At 50.7% G+C, this 15,000-nt stretch overlaps 1 protein-coding gene across 1 annotated transcript in view; it reads right to left on the bottom strand.

Moving 5' to 3' along the window:
• The window catches only part of atp2b3b (ATPase plasma membrane Ca2+ transporting 3b), a gene marked incomplete at its 3' end in the record, with an annotated part of 63,093 nt that overhangs the window by 10,446 nt on the left and 37,647 nt on the right, over positions 1-15,000 (bottom strand). Inside the window, exons 9-20 of the mRNA XM_083920431.1 lie at positions 14,598-14,669; positions 13,499-13,641; positions 13,275-13,407; positions 11,431-11,540; positions 11,073-11,207; positions 9,132-9,238; positions 8,359-8,434; positions 6,651-6,809; positions 6,357-6,536; positions 2,103-2,190; positions 1,843-1,949; positions 66-257 (exon numbers count right to left, since the gene is read on the bottom strand). Coding sequence (XP_083776557.1) covers positions 66-257; positions 1,843-1,949; positions 2,103-2,190; positions 6,357-6,536; positions 6,651-6,809; positions 8,359-8,434; positions 9,132-9,238; positions 11,073-11,207; positions 11,431-11,540; positions 13,275-13,407; positions 13,499-13,641; positions 14,598-14,669 — 1,502 coding nt within the window. The remainder of the gene's footprint in view (positions 1-65; positions 258-1,842; positions 1,950-2,102; positions 2,191-6,356; positions 6,537-6,650; positions 6,810-8,358; positions 8,435-9,131; positions 9,239-11,072; positions 11,208-11,430; positions 11,541-13,274; positions 13,408-13,498; positions 13,642-14,597; positions 14,670-15,000) is intronic.

Genomic DNA, 15,000 nt, shown 5'->3' with positions numbered 1-15,000 from the left:
TGTGTGTGTGTGTGTGTGTGTGTGTGTGTGTGTGTGTGTGTGTGTGTGTGTGTGTGTGTGTGTACCTGAGTGATGCAGGCCCCGGTGAAGGCCACTATGACGGCCACCACGTTGACCGTGAGCTGGAACTGCAGGAACTTGGAGATGCTGTCGTAGACGTTGCGTCCCCACATCACGGCCTTCACGATGCTGCTGAAGTTGTCATCGGTCAGGATGATGTCAGACGCCTCTTTAGCCACGTCTGTCCCCGCGATACCCTGAGACAGACGGAGACAGAGACAGCGTCAGGACACAGACGGAGACAGAGACAGACTCAGGACACAGACGGAGACAGAGTCAGGACACAGACGGAGACAGAGTCAGGACACAGACGGAGACAGACTCAGGACACAGACGGAGACAGAGACAGCGTCAGGACACAGACGGAGACAGAGACAGAGTCAGGACACAGACAGAGACAGAGACAGACTCAGGACACAGACCGAGACAGACTCAGGACACAGACGGAGACAGACTCAGGACACAGACGGAGACAGAGTCAGGACACAGACCGAGACAGACTCAGGACACAGACGGAGACAGACTCAGGACACAGACAGAGACAGACTCAGGACACAGACGGAGACAGAGTCAGGACACAGACGGAGACAGAGTCAGGACACAGACCGAGACAGACTCAGGACACAGACGGAGACAGACTCAGGACACAGACGGAGACAGAGTCAGGACACAGACAGAGACAGACTCAGGACACAGACGGAGACAGACTCAGGACACAGACAGAGACAGAGTCAGAGTCAGGACACAGACAGAGACAGACTCAGGACACAGACGGAGACAGACTCAGGACACAGACGGAGACAGAGTCAGAGTCAGGACACAGACGGAGACAGACTCAGGACACAGATGGAGACAGACTCAGGACACAGATGGAGACAGAGACAGACTCAGGACACAGACAGAGACAGAGTCAGGACACAGACGGAGACAGACTCAGGACACAGACGGAGACAGAGACAGAGTCAGGACACAGACGGAGACAGACTCAGGACACAGATGGAGACAGACTCAGGACACAGATGGAGACAGAGACAGACTCAGGACACAGACAGAGACAGAGTCAGGACACAGACGGAGACAGACTCAGGACACAGACGGAGACAGAGACAGACTCAGGACACAAACAGAGACAGAGTCAGGACACAGACGGAGACAGAGTCGGGACACAGACGGAGACAGAGTCAGGACACAGAAGGAGACAGAGTCAGAGTCAGGACACAGACGGAGACAGACTCAGGACACAGACGGAGACAAAGACAGACTCAGGACACAGACGGAGACAGAGTCAGGACACAGACGGAGACAGAGTCAGGACACAGACAGAGACAGACTCAGGACACAGACGGAGACAGACTCAGGACACAGACGGAGACAGACTCAGGACACAGACGGAGACAGAGTCAGAGTCAGGACACAGACGGAGACAGACTCAGGACACAGACGGAGACAAAGACAGACTCAGGACACAGACAGAGACAGACTCAGGACACGGACGGAGACAGACTCAGGACACAGACGGAGACAGAGTCAGGACACAGACGGAGACAGAGACAGACTCAGGACAAAGACGGAGACAGACTCAGGACAAAGACGGAGACAGACTCAGGACACCGCTCATGCATGCAGGCGTCCACATCACAGTGCTCCTGTCTCCCTCTGCTTCAGAACCAGTGTTGTTCAGTAGGGAGATAAATACATATATACACATATACGTCTGTGTGATGACTTTACTGTAACTACAGGACGGTTTGAACAGTGACGGTGAATAATCAGTCCCGTTACCATGGCGAAGCCCACATCAGCCTTCTTCAACGCCGGTCCGTCATTGGTTCCATCTCCTGTTACCGCGACAACCTGCCGCTGTTCCAGGACGGTGCTGTCGATGATGCCTGGACACAAACAGGAAGGAGAAACTCCAGATCTGTGTGTGTGTGTGTGTGTGTGTGTATGTGTGTGTGTGTGTGTGTGTGTATGTGTGTGTGTGTGTGTGTGTGTGTGTGTGTGTGTGTGTGTGTGTGTGTGTGTGTGTGTGTGAGTCTCACCTTTGACCAGTGTGTGTTTGTCAGTCGGCGAGGATCGAGCCAACACTCGGAGTTTGGGCCAGATTTTGTCAATACGCTCCTGTTCAATCTGTCGTATGGAGAGAAAAGAGGGAAGAGTGTGATGATGAATAATAATAATAATAATAGAGAAGCTATGAGCTCGTCTCCTCTTTCACTTAAAGTGTCCTCTAGGAGCATAAACGTGTGTTAAAGTGTCCTCTAGGAGCATAAACGTGTGTTAAAGTGTCCTCTAGGAGCATAAACGTGTGCTAAAGTGTCCTCTAGGAGACTAAACGTGTGCTAAAGTGTCCTCTAGGAGCATAAACGTGTGTTAAAGTGTCCTCTAGGAGCATAAACGTGTGCTAAAGTGTCCTCTAGGAGACTAAACGTGTGTTAAAATGTCCTCTAGGAGCATAAAAGTGTGTTAAAGTGTCCTCTAGGAGCATAAACGTGTGTTAAAGTGTCCTCTAGGAGCATAAACGTGTGTTAAAGTGTCCTCTAGAAGCATAAACGTGTGTTAAAGTGTCCTCTAGGAGCATTAACATGTGTTAAAGTGTCCTCTAGGAGCCTTAACGTGTGTAAAGTGTCCTCTAGGAGCATAAACGTGTGTTAAAGTGTCCTCTAGGAGCATAAACGTGTGCTAAAGTGTCCTCTAGGAGACTAAACGTGTGTTAAAATGTCCTCTAGGAGCATAAAAGTGTGTTAAAGTGTCCTCTAGGAGCATAAACGTGTGTTAAAGTGTCCTCTAGGAGCATAAACGTGTGTTAAAGTGTCCTCTAGAAGCATAAACGTGTGTTAAAGTGTCCTCTAGGAGCATTAACATGTGTTAAAGTGTCCTCTAGGAGCCTTAACGTGTGTAAAGTGTCCTCTAGGAGCATAAACGTGTGTTAAAGTGTCCTCTAGGAGCATAAACGTGTGTTAAAGTGTCCTCTAGGAGCATAAACGTGTGTTAAAGTGTCCTCTAGGAGCATAAACGTGTGTTAAAGTGTCCTCTAGGAGCATAAACGTGTGTTAAAGTGTCCTCTAGGAGCATAAACGTGTGCTAAAGTGTCCTCTAGGAGACTAAACGTGTGCTAAAGTGTCCTCTAGGAGCATAAACGTGTGTTAAAGTGTCCTCTAGGAGCATAAACGTGTGCTAAAGTGTCCTCTAGGAGACTAAACGTGTGTTAAAATGTCCTCTAGGAGCATAAACGTGTGTTAAAGTGTCCTCTAGGAGCATAAACGTGTGTTAAAGTGTCCTCTAGGAGCATAAACGTGTGCTAAAGTGTCCTCTAGGAGAATAAACGTGTGCTAAAGTGTCCTCTAGGAGACTAAACGTGTGTTAAAATGTCCTCTAGGAGACTAAACGTGTGTTAAAATGTCCTCTAGGAGCATAAAAGTGTGTTAAAGTGTCCTCTAGGAGCATAAACGTGTGTTAAAGTGTCCTCTAGGAGACTAAACGTGTGTTAAAATGTCCTCTAGGAGCATAAAAGTGTGTTAAAGTGTCCTCTAGGAGCATAAACGTGTGTTAAAGTGTCCTCTAGGAGCATAAACGTGTGTTAAAGTGTCCTCTAGAAGCATAAACGTGTGTTAAAGTGTCCTCTAGGAGCATTAACATGTGTTAAAGTGTCCTCTAGGAGCCTTAACGTGTGTAAAGTGTCCTCTAGGAGCATAAACGTGTGTTAAAGTGTCCTCTAGGAGCATAAACGTGTGCTAAAGTGTCCTCTAGGAGACTAAACGTGTGTTAAAATGTCCTCTAGGAGCATAAAAGTGTGTTAAAGTGTCCTCTAGGAGCATAAACGTGTGTTAAAGTGTCCTCTAGGAGCATAAACGTGTGTTAAAGTGTCCTCTAGAAGCATAAACGTGTGTTAAAGTGTCCTCTAGGAGCATTAACATGTGTTAAAGTGTCCTCTAGGAGCCTTAACGTGTGTAAAGTGTCCTCTAGGAGCATAAACGTGTGTTAAAGTGTCCTCTAGGAGCATAAACGTGTGTTAAAGTGTCCTCTAGGAGCATAAACGTGTGTTAAAGTGTCCTCTAGGAGCATAAACGTGTGTTAAAGTGTCCTCTAGGAGCATAAACGTGTGTTAAAGTGTCCTCTAGGAGCATAAACGTGTGCTAAAGTGTCCTCTAGGAGACTAAACGTGTGCTAAAGTGTCCTCTAGGAGCATAAACGTGTGTTAAAGTGTCCTCTAGGAGCATAAACGTGTGCTAAAGTGTCCTCTAGGAGACTAAACGTGTGTTAAAATGTCCTCTAGGAGCATAAACGTGTGTTAAAGTGTCCTCTAGGAGCATAAACGTGTGTTAAAGTGTCCTCTAGAAGCATAAACGTGTGTTAAAGTGTCCTCTAGGAGCATTAACATGTGTTAAAGTGTCCTCTAGGAGCCTTAACGTGTGTAAAGTGTCCTCTAGGAGCATAAACGTGTGTTAAAGTGTCCTCTAGGAGCATAAACGTGTGTTACAGTGTCCTCTATGAGCATAAACGTGTGTTAAAGTGTCCTCTAGGAGCATAAACGTGTGTTAAAGTGTCCTCTAGGAGCATAAACGTGTGCTAAAGTGTCCTCTAGGAGCATAAACGTGTGTTAAAGTGTCCTCTCGGAGCCTAAACGTGTGTTAAAGTGTCCTCTAGGAGCCTTAACGTGTGCTAAAGTGTCCTCTAGGAGCATAAACGTGTGTTAAAGTGTCCTCTAGGAGCATAAACGTGTGTTAAAGTGTCCTCTAGGAGCATAAACGTGTGTTGAAGTGTCCTCTAGGACCATAAACGTGTGTTAAAGTGTCCTCTAGGAGCATAAACATGTGCTAAAGTGTCCTCTAGGAGCATAAACGTGTGCTAAAGTGTCCTCTAGGAGCATAAACATGTGTTAAAGTGTCCTCCAGGAGCATAAACGTGTGTTAAAGTGTTCTCTAGGAGCATAAACGTGTGTTAAAGTGTCCTCTAGGAGCCTAAACGTGTGTTAAAGTGTTCTCTAGGAGCATAAATGTGTGTTAAAGTGTCCTCTAGGAGCATAAACGTGTGTTAAAGTGTCCTCTAGGTGCATAAACGTGTGTTAAAGTGTCCTCTAGGAGCATAAATGTGTGTTAAAGTGTCCTCTTGGAGCCTAAACGTGTGTTAAAGTGTCCTCTAGGAGCCTAAACGTGTGTTAAAGTGTTCTCTAGGAGCATAAACGTGTGTTAAAGTGTCCTCTAGGTGCATAAACGTGTGTTAAAGTGTCCTCTAGGAGCATAAACGTGTGTTAAAGTGTCCTCTTGGAGCCTAAACGTGTGTTAAAGTGTTCTCTAGGAGCATAAACATGTGTTAAAGTGTCCTCTAGGAGCATAAACGTGTGTTAAAGTGTCCTCTAGGAGCATAAACATGTGTTAAAGTGTCCTCTAGGAGCATAAACGTGTGTTAAAGTGTCCTCTAGGAGCATAAACGTGTGTTAAAGTGTCCTCTAGGAGCATAAACATGTGTTAAAGTGTCCTCTAGGAGCATAAACGTGTGTTAAAGTGTCCTCTAGGAGCATAAACGTGTGCTAAAGTGTCCTCTAGGAGCATAAACGTGTGTTAAAGTGTCCTCTAGGAGCATAAACGTGTGTTAAAGTGTCCTCTAGGAGCATAAACGTGTGTTGAAGTGTCCTCTAGGACCATAAACGTGTGTTAAAGTGTCCTCTAGGAGCATAAACATGTGCTAAAGTGTCCTCTAGGAGCATAAACGTGTGCTAAAGTGTCCTCTAGGAGCATAAACATGTGTTAAAGTGTCCTCTAGGAGCATAAACGTGTGTTAAAGTGTTCTCTAGGAGCATAAACGTGTGTTAAAGTGTCCTCTAGGAGCCTAAACGTGTGTTAAAGTGTTCTCTAGGAGCATAAATGTGTGTTAAAGTGTCCTCTAGGAGCATAAACGTGTGTTAAAGTGTCCTCTAGGTGCATAAACGTGTGTTAAAGTGTCCTCTAGGAGCATAAACATGTGTTAAAGTGTCCTCTAGGAGCATAAACGTGTGTTAAAGTGTCCTCTAGGAGCATAAACGTGTGTTAAAGTGTCCTCTAGGAGCATAAACATGTGTTAAAGTGTCCTCTAGGAGCATAAACGTGTGTTAAAGTGTCCTCTAGGAGCATAAACGTGTGTTAAAGTGTCCTCTAGGAGCATAAACGTGTGTTAAAGTGTCCTCTAGGAGCATAAACGTGTGCTAAAGTGTCCTCTAGGAGCATAAACGTGTGTTAAAGCGTCCTCTAGGAGCATAAACGTGTGTTAAAGTGTCCTCTAGGAGCATAAACGTGTCCTCTAGGTGTCCTCAGCCTCACCTCTCCCTTCTCGTTCCTGATTCGTCGGTTGAAGTCTTTCCCCTCCAGACAGATGAAGTCGTCTCCCGGGTGGATGATGCCACATTTAGCAGCGATGGCCCTCGCCGTGTTGATGTTGTCCCCTGTCACCATCCGCACCGTGATGCCTGCGCGCTGACACTTGCGGATGGCGTCAGGCACCTGAGAGGGACACACACACCCTGCTGTTAAAGTGCACACACACACACAAACACACACACACACACACACACACACACACACACACACACACACACACACACATACACACCCTACCTCAGGCCGTACAGGGTCCTCTATCCCCACCACCGTGATGCAGGTCAGCTCCGTCATGATGTCGGCTTCGTTCTCCCACTCCGGCTCCGGGTTGGACGGCAGGTCACGGTACGCGATGCAGATGGTTCTCAAGCCCTCGCACGCCATTTGCTCGATGACCTAATTAACAGTCATGATTACAGGAAGAGGTCGTTTACAGCTGACATCATGTCTGACGCATGAAAACTGGATTAAACTGCAGCTGGTTTGAGGTTCATGTGGGAGAAGTCGAGTTTTGACGCACTCAGCATTAAAAACCGTCTTTTTTACTAAACTCCGGGTTCGCCAACGACGGCGTTGGTGCTTCGGTTCATGTGCAGAGACTGACGACACTCATCTGCACATCAGGACTTTAAAGAGTGTGTGTTAAGATCCTGAGTGAGTTAAAACAACAGAGACTGATCTTGTTTCCTCTTTGCTGAGTTTTCTCATCTGTGTGTGTGTGGAGACGTTCACACGCCGCCGTGTTACTGACGCTGCCGACAGTCACTAACAGTTACGCTGCGTTCACTTGTAAACGGAAATCAGGAACTTCCAACTTCTGAGTCAGGCTTGTAGTACGGGCAGACGTGTAACAGGAACATGAGTGTGTGTGTGTGTGTGTGTGTGTGTGTGTGTGTGTGTGTATTTAGGAGGGGAACATTTAGAGGACGGACCACATCTGTGTGTCTGTGGAGACGTTCACACGCCGCCATGTTGCTGACAGCGTCACTGACGGTTATGCTGCGTTCACTTGTAATCGGAAATCAGGAACTTCCAACTTCTGAGTCAGGCTTGTAGTAAAGGCAGGAACATGAGTGTGTGTGTGTGTGTGTGTGTGTGTGTGTGTGTGTGTGTGTGTGTGTGTGTGTGGATTTAAGAGGGGAACATTTAGAGGACGGACCACATCCGTGTGTCTGTGGAGACGTTCACACGCCGCCATGTTGCTGACAGCGTCACTGATGGTTATGCTGCGTTCACTTGTTATTAGAATTTGGGAAAACAGCAAAACATTTCAAATTAAATGAAAACACAGTGAGCGTGAGCGTGAGCGTCAGACTGTCGCGCCGCGTCGTTTCTCGACGCTGCAGCCGTTTGGATCGTGTTCGATTTTGTGACGTCACAGAAACAAACCACGTAACCATCAGCTGTGAACTCCGGATCAGACTGAGATATAGTTGTAGCTTCCTCACTATCATGTCATCATCATATCTCCACTTTGTACAAAACTAAACAACACTGGTCTCATATTTGCTTCCCAGAGACGTTGAGCTGCCTGGAGATCTCCCTCCTCTCAGCTGCGTTCTCATTTAGGGTTCAGCAGTGAAGTGATGACGAGTCGTACAGGAAACTCCTCTTTTTAAACTTCATGAAGCAGCCGTTCTTCATCCATCGTGGCACTTTCCAAACGTGCAACAGGAACAAATACCAGGCGTCAGGGCGGCACGGTGGAGAAGTGGTTGGAGCAGTCGCCCCGTGTCCCCCCCCCCCCCCCCCCCCTCTCTCTCACCCCATTTCCTGTCCGTCCTAAATAATAAAAGGTTTGAAAAACTGCAAAACAAATAAAATACCGTGCGTCCAAGAAAAGTGCGCTGCGTCGTGCGTGGGCAGTTAGGACACGGTGTTCCTGCCAAAGAGGGCGCTTAAACACGGTATCTCAGGTCTCACGGCGTACATCTTTAAGTCTCACCTGTTTGACCATCTCGTCTCTGTCCCGTGGGCGGAAAGGGCGCGGCTCTCCGTTGGCGTCTAGGATGTAGGTGCACCTGCAGAGAGAGGAGCGAGAACACCGTCTCTCACTGCACACGGAGACTTTTAACCCAGACGCCTGTGAACTGTGGTCTCTGTGTATCCACACAGTCTCCTGTCACCCCAGACCCCCTGCACCTCCCCGTCCTCCCCCGTCCTCCCACATCCTCCCCCGTCCTCCTCTGTCCTCCCCCGTCCTCCCCCGTCCTCCCCCGTCCTCCCCCTGTCCTCCCCCGTCCTCCCCTGTCCTCCCCCGTCCTCCTCTGTCCTCCCCTGTCCTCCCCCGTCCTCCCCTGTCCTCCCCCGTCCTCCCCTGTCCTCCCCCGTCCTCCTCCGTCCTCCTCCGTCCTCCTCTGTCCTCCCCTGTCCTCCCCCGTCCTCCCCTGTCCTCCCCCGTCCTCCCCTGTCCTCCCCCGTCCTCCTCCGTCCTCCTCCGTCCTCCCCTGTCCTCCCCTGTCCTCCCCCGTCCTCCCCTGTCCTCCTCCGTCCTCCTCCAGCCTCCCCCGTCCTCCCCCGTCCTCCCCCATCCTCCTCCAGCCTCCCCCGTCCGCCCCCGTCCTCCTCCAGCCTCCCCCGTCCTCCCCCGTCCTCGCCCGTCCTCCCCCGTCCTCCCCCGTCCTCCCCCGTCCTCCCCCATCCTCCCCCGTCCTCCTCCAGCCTCCCCCGTCCTCCCCCGTCCTCCCCCGTCCTCCCCCGTCCTCCCCCCACACTCACTTCTTCAGTAAGATCTCTGAAGCTCCTTTGCTGTAGAGGCGGAAGGAGCCGTCCGGCAGCTTGATCACCGTACACATGGACTTACGCACTGAGTTGAACGTGTACACCTGAGAGAGAGAGAGAGAGAGAGAGAGAGAGAGAGAGAGAGAGAGAGAGAGAGAGAGAGAGAGAGAGAGAGAGAGAGAGAGACAGAGAGAGAGAGAGACAGAGAGAGACAGAGAGAGAGAGAGGGAGAGAGAGAGAGAGAGAGAGAGAGAGAGAGAGAGAGAGAGAGATGCAGTCACATGACCAGACTCCAGGCTGTGAGTGTGTGAGGTGATGAACCTGAGGGTGACACTGAGCAGCACACGCGTGTTTGTCTCATGTCTCTGCAGCGGCTGCGTTTGTGATCCCGGTACGATCCTGTGTGGCTTTAACAGAGTCCACGTCGCTCTGTCGGCCCCCGGAGGGTGAGGCGGACTCACTCCCCTGACTTTTCTCCACACTTCTGGTTTCTGATGAAAGTTTAAAGACAGATCTCCGCGGTGCCCGGTGCACGGATCCGGACTCTGGTCCTGGATCAGGTCTCAGGGGCAGCAGCTCCAGCCTCTGGTCCTGGATCAGGTCTCAGGGGCAGCAGCTCCAGCCTCTGATCCTGGATCAGGTCTCAGGGGCAGCAGCTCCAGCCTCTGGTCCTGGATCAGGTCTCAGGGGCAGCAGCTCCAGCCTCTGATCCTGGATCAGGTCTCAGGGGCAGCAGCTCCAGCCTCTGATCCTGGATCAGGTCTCAGGGGCAGCAGCTCCAGCCTCTGATCCTGGATCAGGTCTCAGGGGCAGCAGCTCCAGCCTCTGGTCCTGGATCAGGTCTCAGGGGCAGCAGCTCCAGCCTCTGGTCCTGGATCAGGTCTCAGGGGCAGCAGCTCCAGCAGGGACCCCAAACTTCCCTTTCCACATTAAGCAGCAATGAAAGATGAATTTCACGCAGTACAAATACTGAATATGATTTTAGCAGAACAGAACAGAACTGCTGCTGGGGAACAATGAAGGTGTATCTCATTTTAAATGTTGTGTTCACTTCATAACAAATGTTCAGACGTTCACTGGAAGAAGGAAACAAAAGGCTGCACGGCCGGGCTGAGGTCCAGTCTGGCTTCCTCTTCGTCCTCCATTAACACTGAAGCTAGAATCTTAGCTGACAGGAAGTTATCAGACCCGATGGATCCGCTCAGTTCTGTGCCGTCACAGTCTGGTCCCCACTGATGTCACTGCACGTGACGCTCGCTCCCTTTCTATTTATGTGCTTTGGATGCTTCGTTTCTCTGCACGTGTGGGATATTACACCGGGGCCATCTGTGTTGCCTTGCAATAAACTGCTGAAAGATTTCCCAGCATGCTCTCTGTGCAACACGCAGCACAACGCAGTTCGATGTGCTACATCAGGGGGGGCAGTCCTGCTCCTGGAGGGGCCACTGTCCTGCTCCAACACACCTGAGTCTAATGATGAAGCTCGTCACAGGTTTGAAAAGTGTTAGACTCAGGTGTGTTAAAGCGACGTAGACCCAACAAATGCAGCACAGTGGCCCTCCAGGACTCGAACCGGAGACCCTGCGCTCCCTCATCCACAGCTCAACAGACTGCAGCTGTGTTTCCTGACCCCGGGGGCCGCGTGCCACGCAGATGAGCTTTAAGCTGTGATTTCAAATGAGCCTGTGCAGTAAAGCACACTGATAACATATGTGTAGTTTAGTAGTTGGGGGCAACTGTGCCCAGCGGAGAGTGGATCGTCCTCTAGTTGAGAGATCGGCGGTTTGATCCCCACCTCCCCTGGTCCACATGTCAAAGTGTCCTTGGGCAAGACACTGAACCCTGAATTGCTCCCCGTGCTGCGATGGGTGTGTGAATGTAAATGAATGATTAGATTAGATGTTGCCGTGCATGTGCGTGCGGTGCGTGGCTCCCTACCTTGTACAGCCTCTCCTCAGGGATCTGCTCTCTCACGGGGGCGTAGTCCCGCTGGAGGTCCAACACAAATCCCAGCAGGCCACACTCGGTCTTGTTGCCCACCTGCTTAGCCAGACCCCCCTCCACATCGGGCGGCTGGTGCAGAGTGAGAAAGGAGCGTGACGGTGCAGTGCGTTAGAGGAAGGAGGGAGACAGAGAGACAAAGGACACGACATTAAAACAAACCAGCATTCACTCAGGACCACTGAAGGGTCTGCGGTCGGTGCATCACTCAGGACCACTGAAGGGTCTGCGGTCGGTGCATCACTCAGGACCACTGAAGGGTCTGCGGTGAGGTGGCGGTCGGTGCATCACTCACCAAGATCTTGGAGGTGTAGGCGCTGTTGATAGCAATAGCATTGACTAACAGATCCAGGGTCCGGGGGTTGATCTGTCCAGGATCCGGGACCACGCGGTGGTGCACGTCACCTAGGCAACAACAATCTCACTTTAATACACATCAATGATATACAATATAATAATAATAAGCTGTGTTCTTTCAGCTTCTCAGCACTTTCTCCACCTGCTGTTTGTTCCTTTAATCAGGTAACATGAGATCAGTGAACGTGGACCCACGATATATTAGAAATATACCTTTAACATTTGCGATAAACGTATCGCAGAACACAGCTTGACCTGCGATAAATAGTTTATTTCCACACGTCATGTATTAGGACGCTGTACGTCAACGTATCCCAGGCGCCACTTTCTCACTACATTTACAGACTTTGGTGCTGTTCTGGACTCTGATGCACCCTTCACTCTGCAGTTAGTGTCCTCACTGAGCAGAGGGGGCTGCTGGGAGCCCCTTCACTCTGCAGTTAGTGTCCTCACTGAGCAGAGGGGGCTGCTGGGAGCCCCTTCACTCTGCAGTTAGCGTCCTCACTGAGCAGAGGGGGCTGCTGGGAGCCCCTTCACTCTGCAGTTAGTGTCCTCACTGAGCAGAGGGGGCTGCTGGGAGCCCCTTCACTCTGCAGTTAGTGTCCTCACTGAGCAGAGGGTGCTGCTGGGAGCCCCTTCACTCTGCAGTTAGTGTCCTCACTGAGCAGAGGGGGCTGCTGGGAGCCCCTTCACTCTGCAGTTAGTGTCCTCACTGAGCAGAGGGGGCTGCTGGGAGCCCCTTCACTCTGCAGTTAGTGTCCTCACTGAGCAGAGGGGGCTGCTGGGAGCCCCTTCACTCTGCAGTTAGTGTCCTCACTGAGCAGAGGGGGCTGCTGGGAGCCCCTTCACTCTGCAGTTAGTGTCCTCACTGAGCAGAGGGGGCTGCTGGGAGCCCCTTCACTCTGCAGTTAGTGTCCTCACTGAGCAGAGGGGGCTGCTGGGAGCCCCTTCCCCGTCCCAAAGCACTCCCAGGCGCCACTTTCTCACTACATTCAGAGACTTTTCACAGCTTCTTAGAACTGGATTTAGAAACAGAGCCTAGAGCAGTTTAGCTCCTTATTCAGAGCATCAGGGAAAAGGGAGACATCTGTGCTGGGCCTCATTCAGTCCCATGCATGTGGCTCAGAGTCCAGTTCACTAAACAGTCTCTGGGTCCGTCTCTGTCCTCTCACGCAGCAGCACTGTTGTTGTTATGTGACGCCGCGGGGTCAAAGGTCGGAGGTGGGGCCGAGGTCTATTGAAAGATTTTGAGACAAAGCCACGCATCGCCATGACATCATCAATGCGTGTGACGTGTTACCTGGAGGGGGGGACAAGGACCCTAAAGCACGGGGCACGGGACGGAGGCACAGTGGGAGGGGGCTCTTAGAGTCACCAATGAACCTAACACCTGCACGTCTTTGGACTGTGGGAGGAAGAACCCAGAGAGAACTCCACACAGAAGGACCCCAGCCGGGATTCGAACCCTCTTGTTGTGAGGCAACAGTGCTAATGTGTCATGTCGCATCAATGTCGCATATCGCAGGTTTTCCTGACTTCATGCAGCCCTGGTGTGGAAACACTTCTGCACATTATTCTCCCTCATGTGACCCGAGAGTAGACTGACGAGCTACAGGCCGAGGAGAACCACAGCTCACCCCCCAAAGAAGTGGGGACGTTTCTGAAAGTGTGATCCCTGATCCTTCACAGGTCGCACAGATGATCAGTACTGACAGCTCGGTGAATTGTAGATATTCCTGGTTTGTATTTGTATTTATTCACGAGTGTTTGCGTTGCGCTCACCGACGTGCGTCTGCACCACGGTCATGCGGTTGGTGGTGAGGGTGCCCGTCTTGTCGGAGCAGATGGCCGTGGCGTTGCCCATGGTCTCGCACGCATCCAGGTGGCGCACGAGGTTGTTGTCCTTCATCATTTTCTAGAAAAGAGAGAGAGACAGTGACGGAGAGAGAGACAGTGACGGAGAGCAGAGGGATGTGAGGTGCAGTGAAGCGGAGCGGGTCTGTTACCTTCACAGAGTAAGCCAGAGAGATGGTGACAGCCAGAGGTAAGCCTTCAGGCACGGCCACGACCAGCACGGTGACGCCAATGATGAAGAACTTGACGAAGTACTGGATGTAGACCGGAGTGCACTCTGTCAACCACGTGTGACCTGCAACACACGCCACACACGCCACGCGCCACACGCCACACACGCCACACGCCACACGCCACACGCCAAAGAACAGTGGTTAGCTCGGGGCAGTACGGTGAAGGCATTCAAAGGTCTTTTTTAACCACTAATGCTGCTGAAAATAACAGCAAACCTCTGCAGCAGCAGGAGAAGAGTCCCTACACACACAACAAAGCATCATCAGCGTCGTTAGTGAAGCCAGAGTTTATTAAAGAGTGTTTTAAAGACTTACCTACTGGCCCCTGCACCAGCTCCTCTCATAGTAAAGTCCATTACAGTGGAAGGAGCCCATTGCTGCTTTGTTGTGTGTGTATGGACTCTTCTCGTGTGTGTGTGTGTGTGTGTGTGTGTGTGTGTGTGTGTGTGTGTGTGTGTGTGTGTGTGTGTGTGTAGGGACTCTTCTCATGCTGCTGCAGATTTCACTTTAAGGCTAAATGAATAGTTTATTTATTTATTTATGTATTTATTAAGTAAGGACAGTGTGCAGTGGCAAACATGGCTGCATCAGATTTGGCGTAGCCGCTAATTTCCATCTGTAGTTCTTGGTTCAACAGAACGAGGCAACGTACAATACAATCCAACAACACGGCAGTTACAATGAACAAACACCAACATGTTGGTTACTAAGCCGACTCAGGGTGCGCTCACACAGCTGTGGCATAACAACAGTCCTGAGCTCTCTGTAGAATCAGGATGTACAGAAGCACAGATCTGCCGTTACACCGTCATGAGGCCGTTATTTACGTTCTGCACCGGTCACATGATCAGGTTCAACAGAGGAGACACTGAACTGCGTCTGACCGGACAGAACCAGGATCATGAATCACAAATATACAGAATTAAAAACAACACGATGATAAAAGAGTGACAGGAAGTGAAAGAGGTGCGTTCAGAGGAAGTTTGTGCAGTTTTCAGGAAGTTGAGTTCGTACAAACCTTCAACGACAAAAGTGTTGATGACGAAGTACAGCACCAGGATGATGACGGTGATGGCCGACATCACCAAACCTGTGGGAGGAGTCAGAGAGTCAGGTGAGGCGCCTCGCTGCTGCACCTGCGTGATCACAGCTTACATCATCAGCTCCGACGCAGCGCCGCTGTCACTGAGCGCAAACATCCTGCACCTTATTCCCACACGTCGTCTCTGTGTTCAGAAATAACTTTGCCCCAGAACTCGACTCTAAATGCGTTCACACGGTTCTTTACGGTCACGCCGCGGTGAGGACGGTTCTTTACGGTCACACCGCGGTGAGGACGGCTTCCTAACGACAGGTGCAACGGTTCTTTATGGTCACGCCGCGGTGAGGACGGTTCTTTACGGTCACACCGCGGTGAGGAC

Source organism: Echiichthys vipera, assembly GCF_963691815.1.
Source record: "Echiichthys vipera genome assembly, chromosome: 9".
NCBI lineage: Eukaryota > Metazoa > Chordata > Actinopteri > Perciformes > Trachinidae > Echiichthys > Echiichthys vipera.
This window is presented reverse-complemented; position numbering and strand designations above follow the sequence as displayed.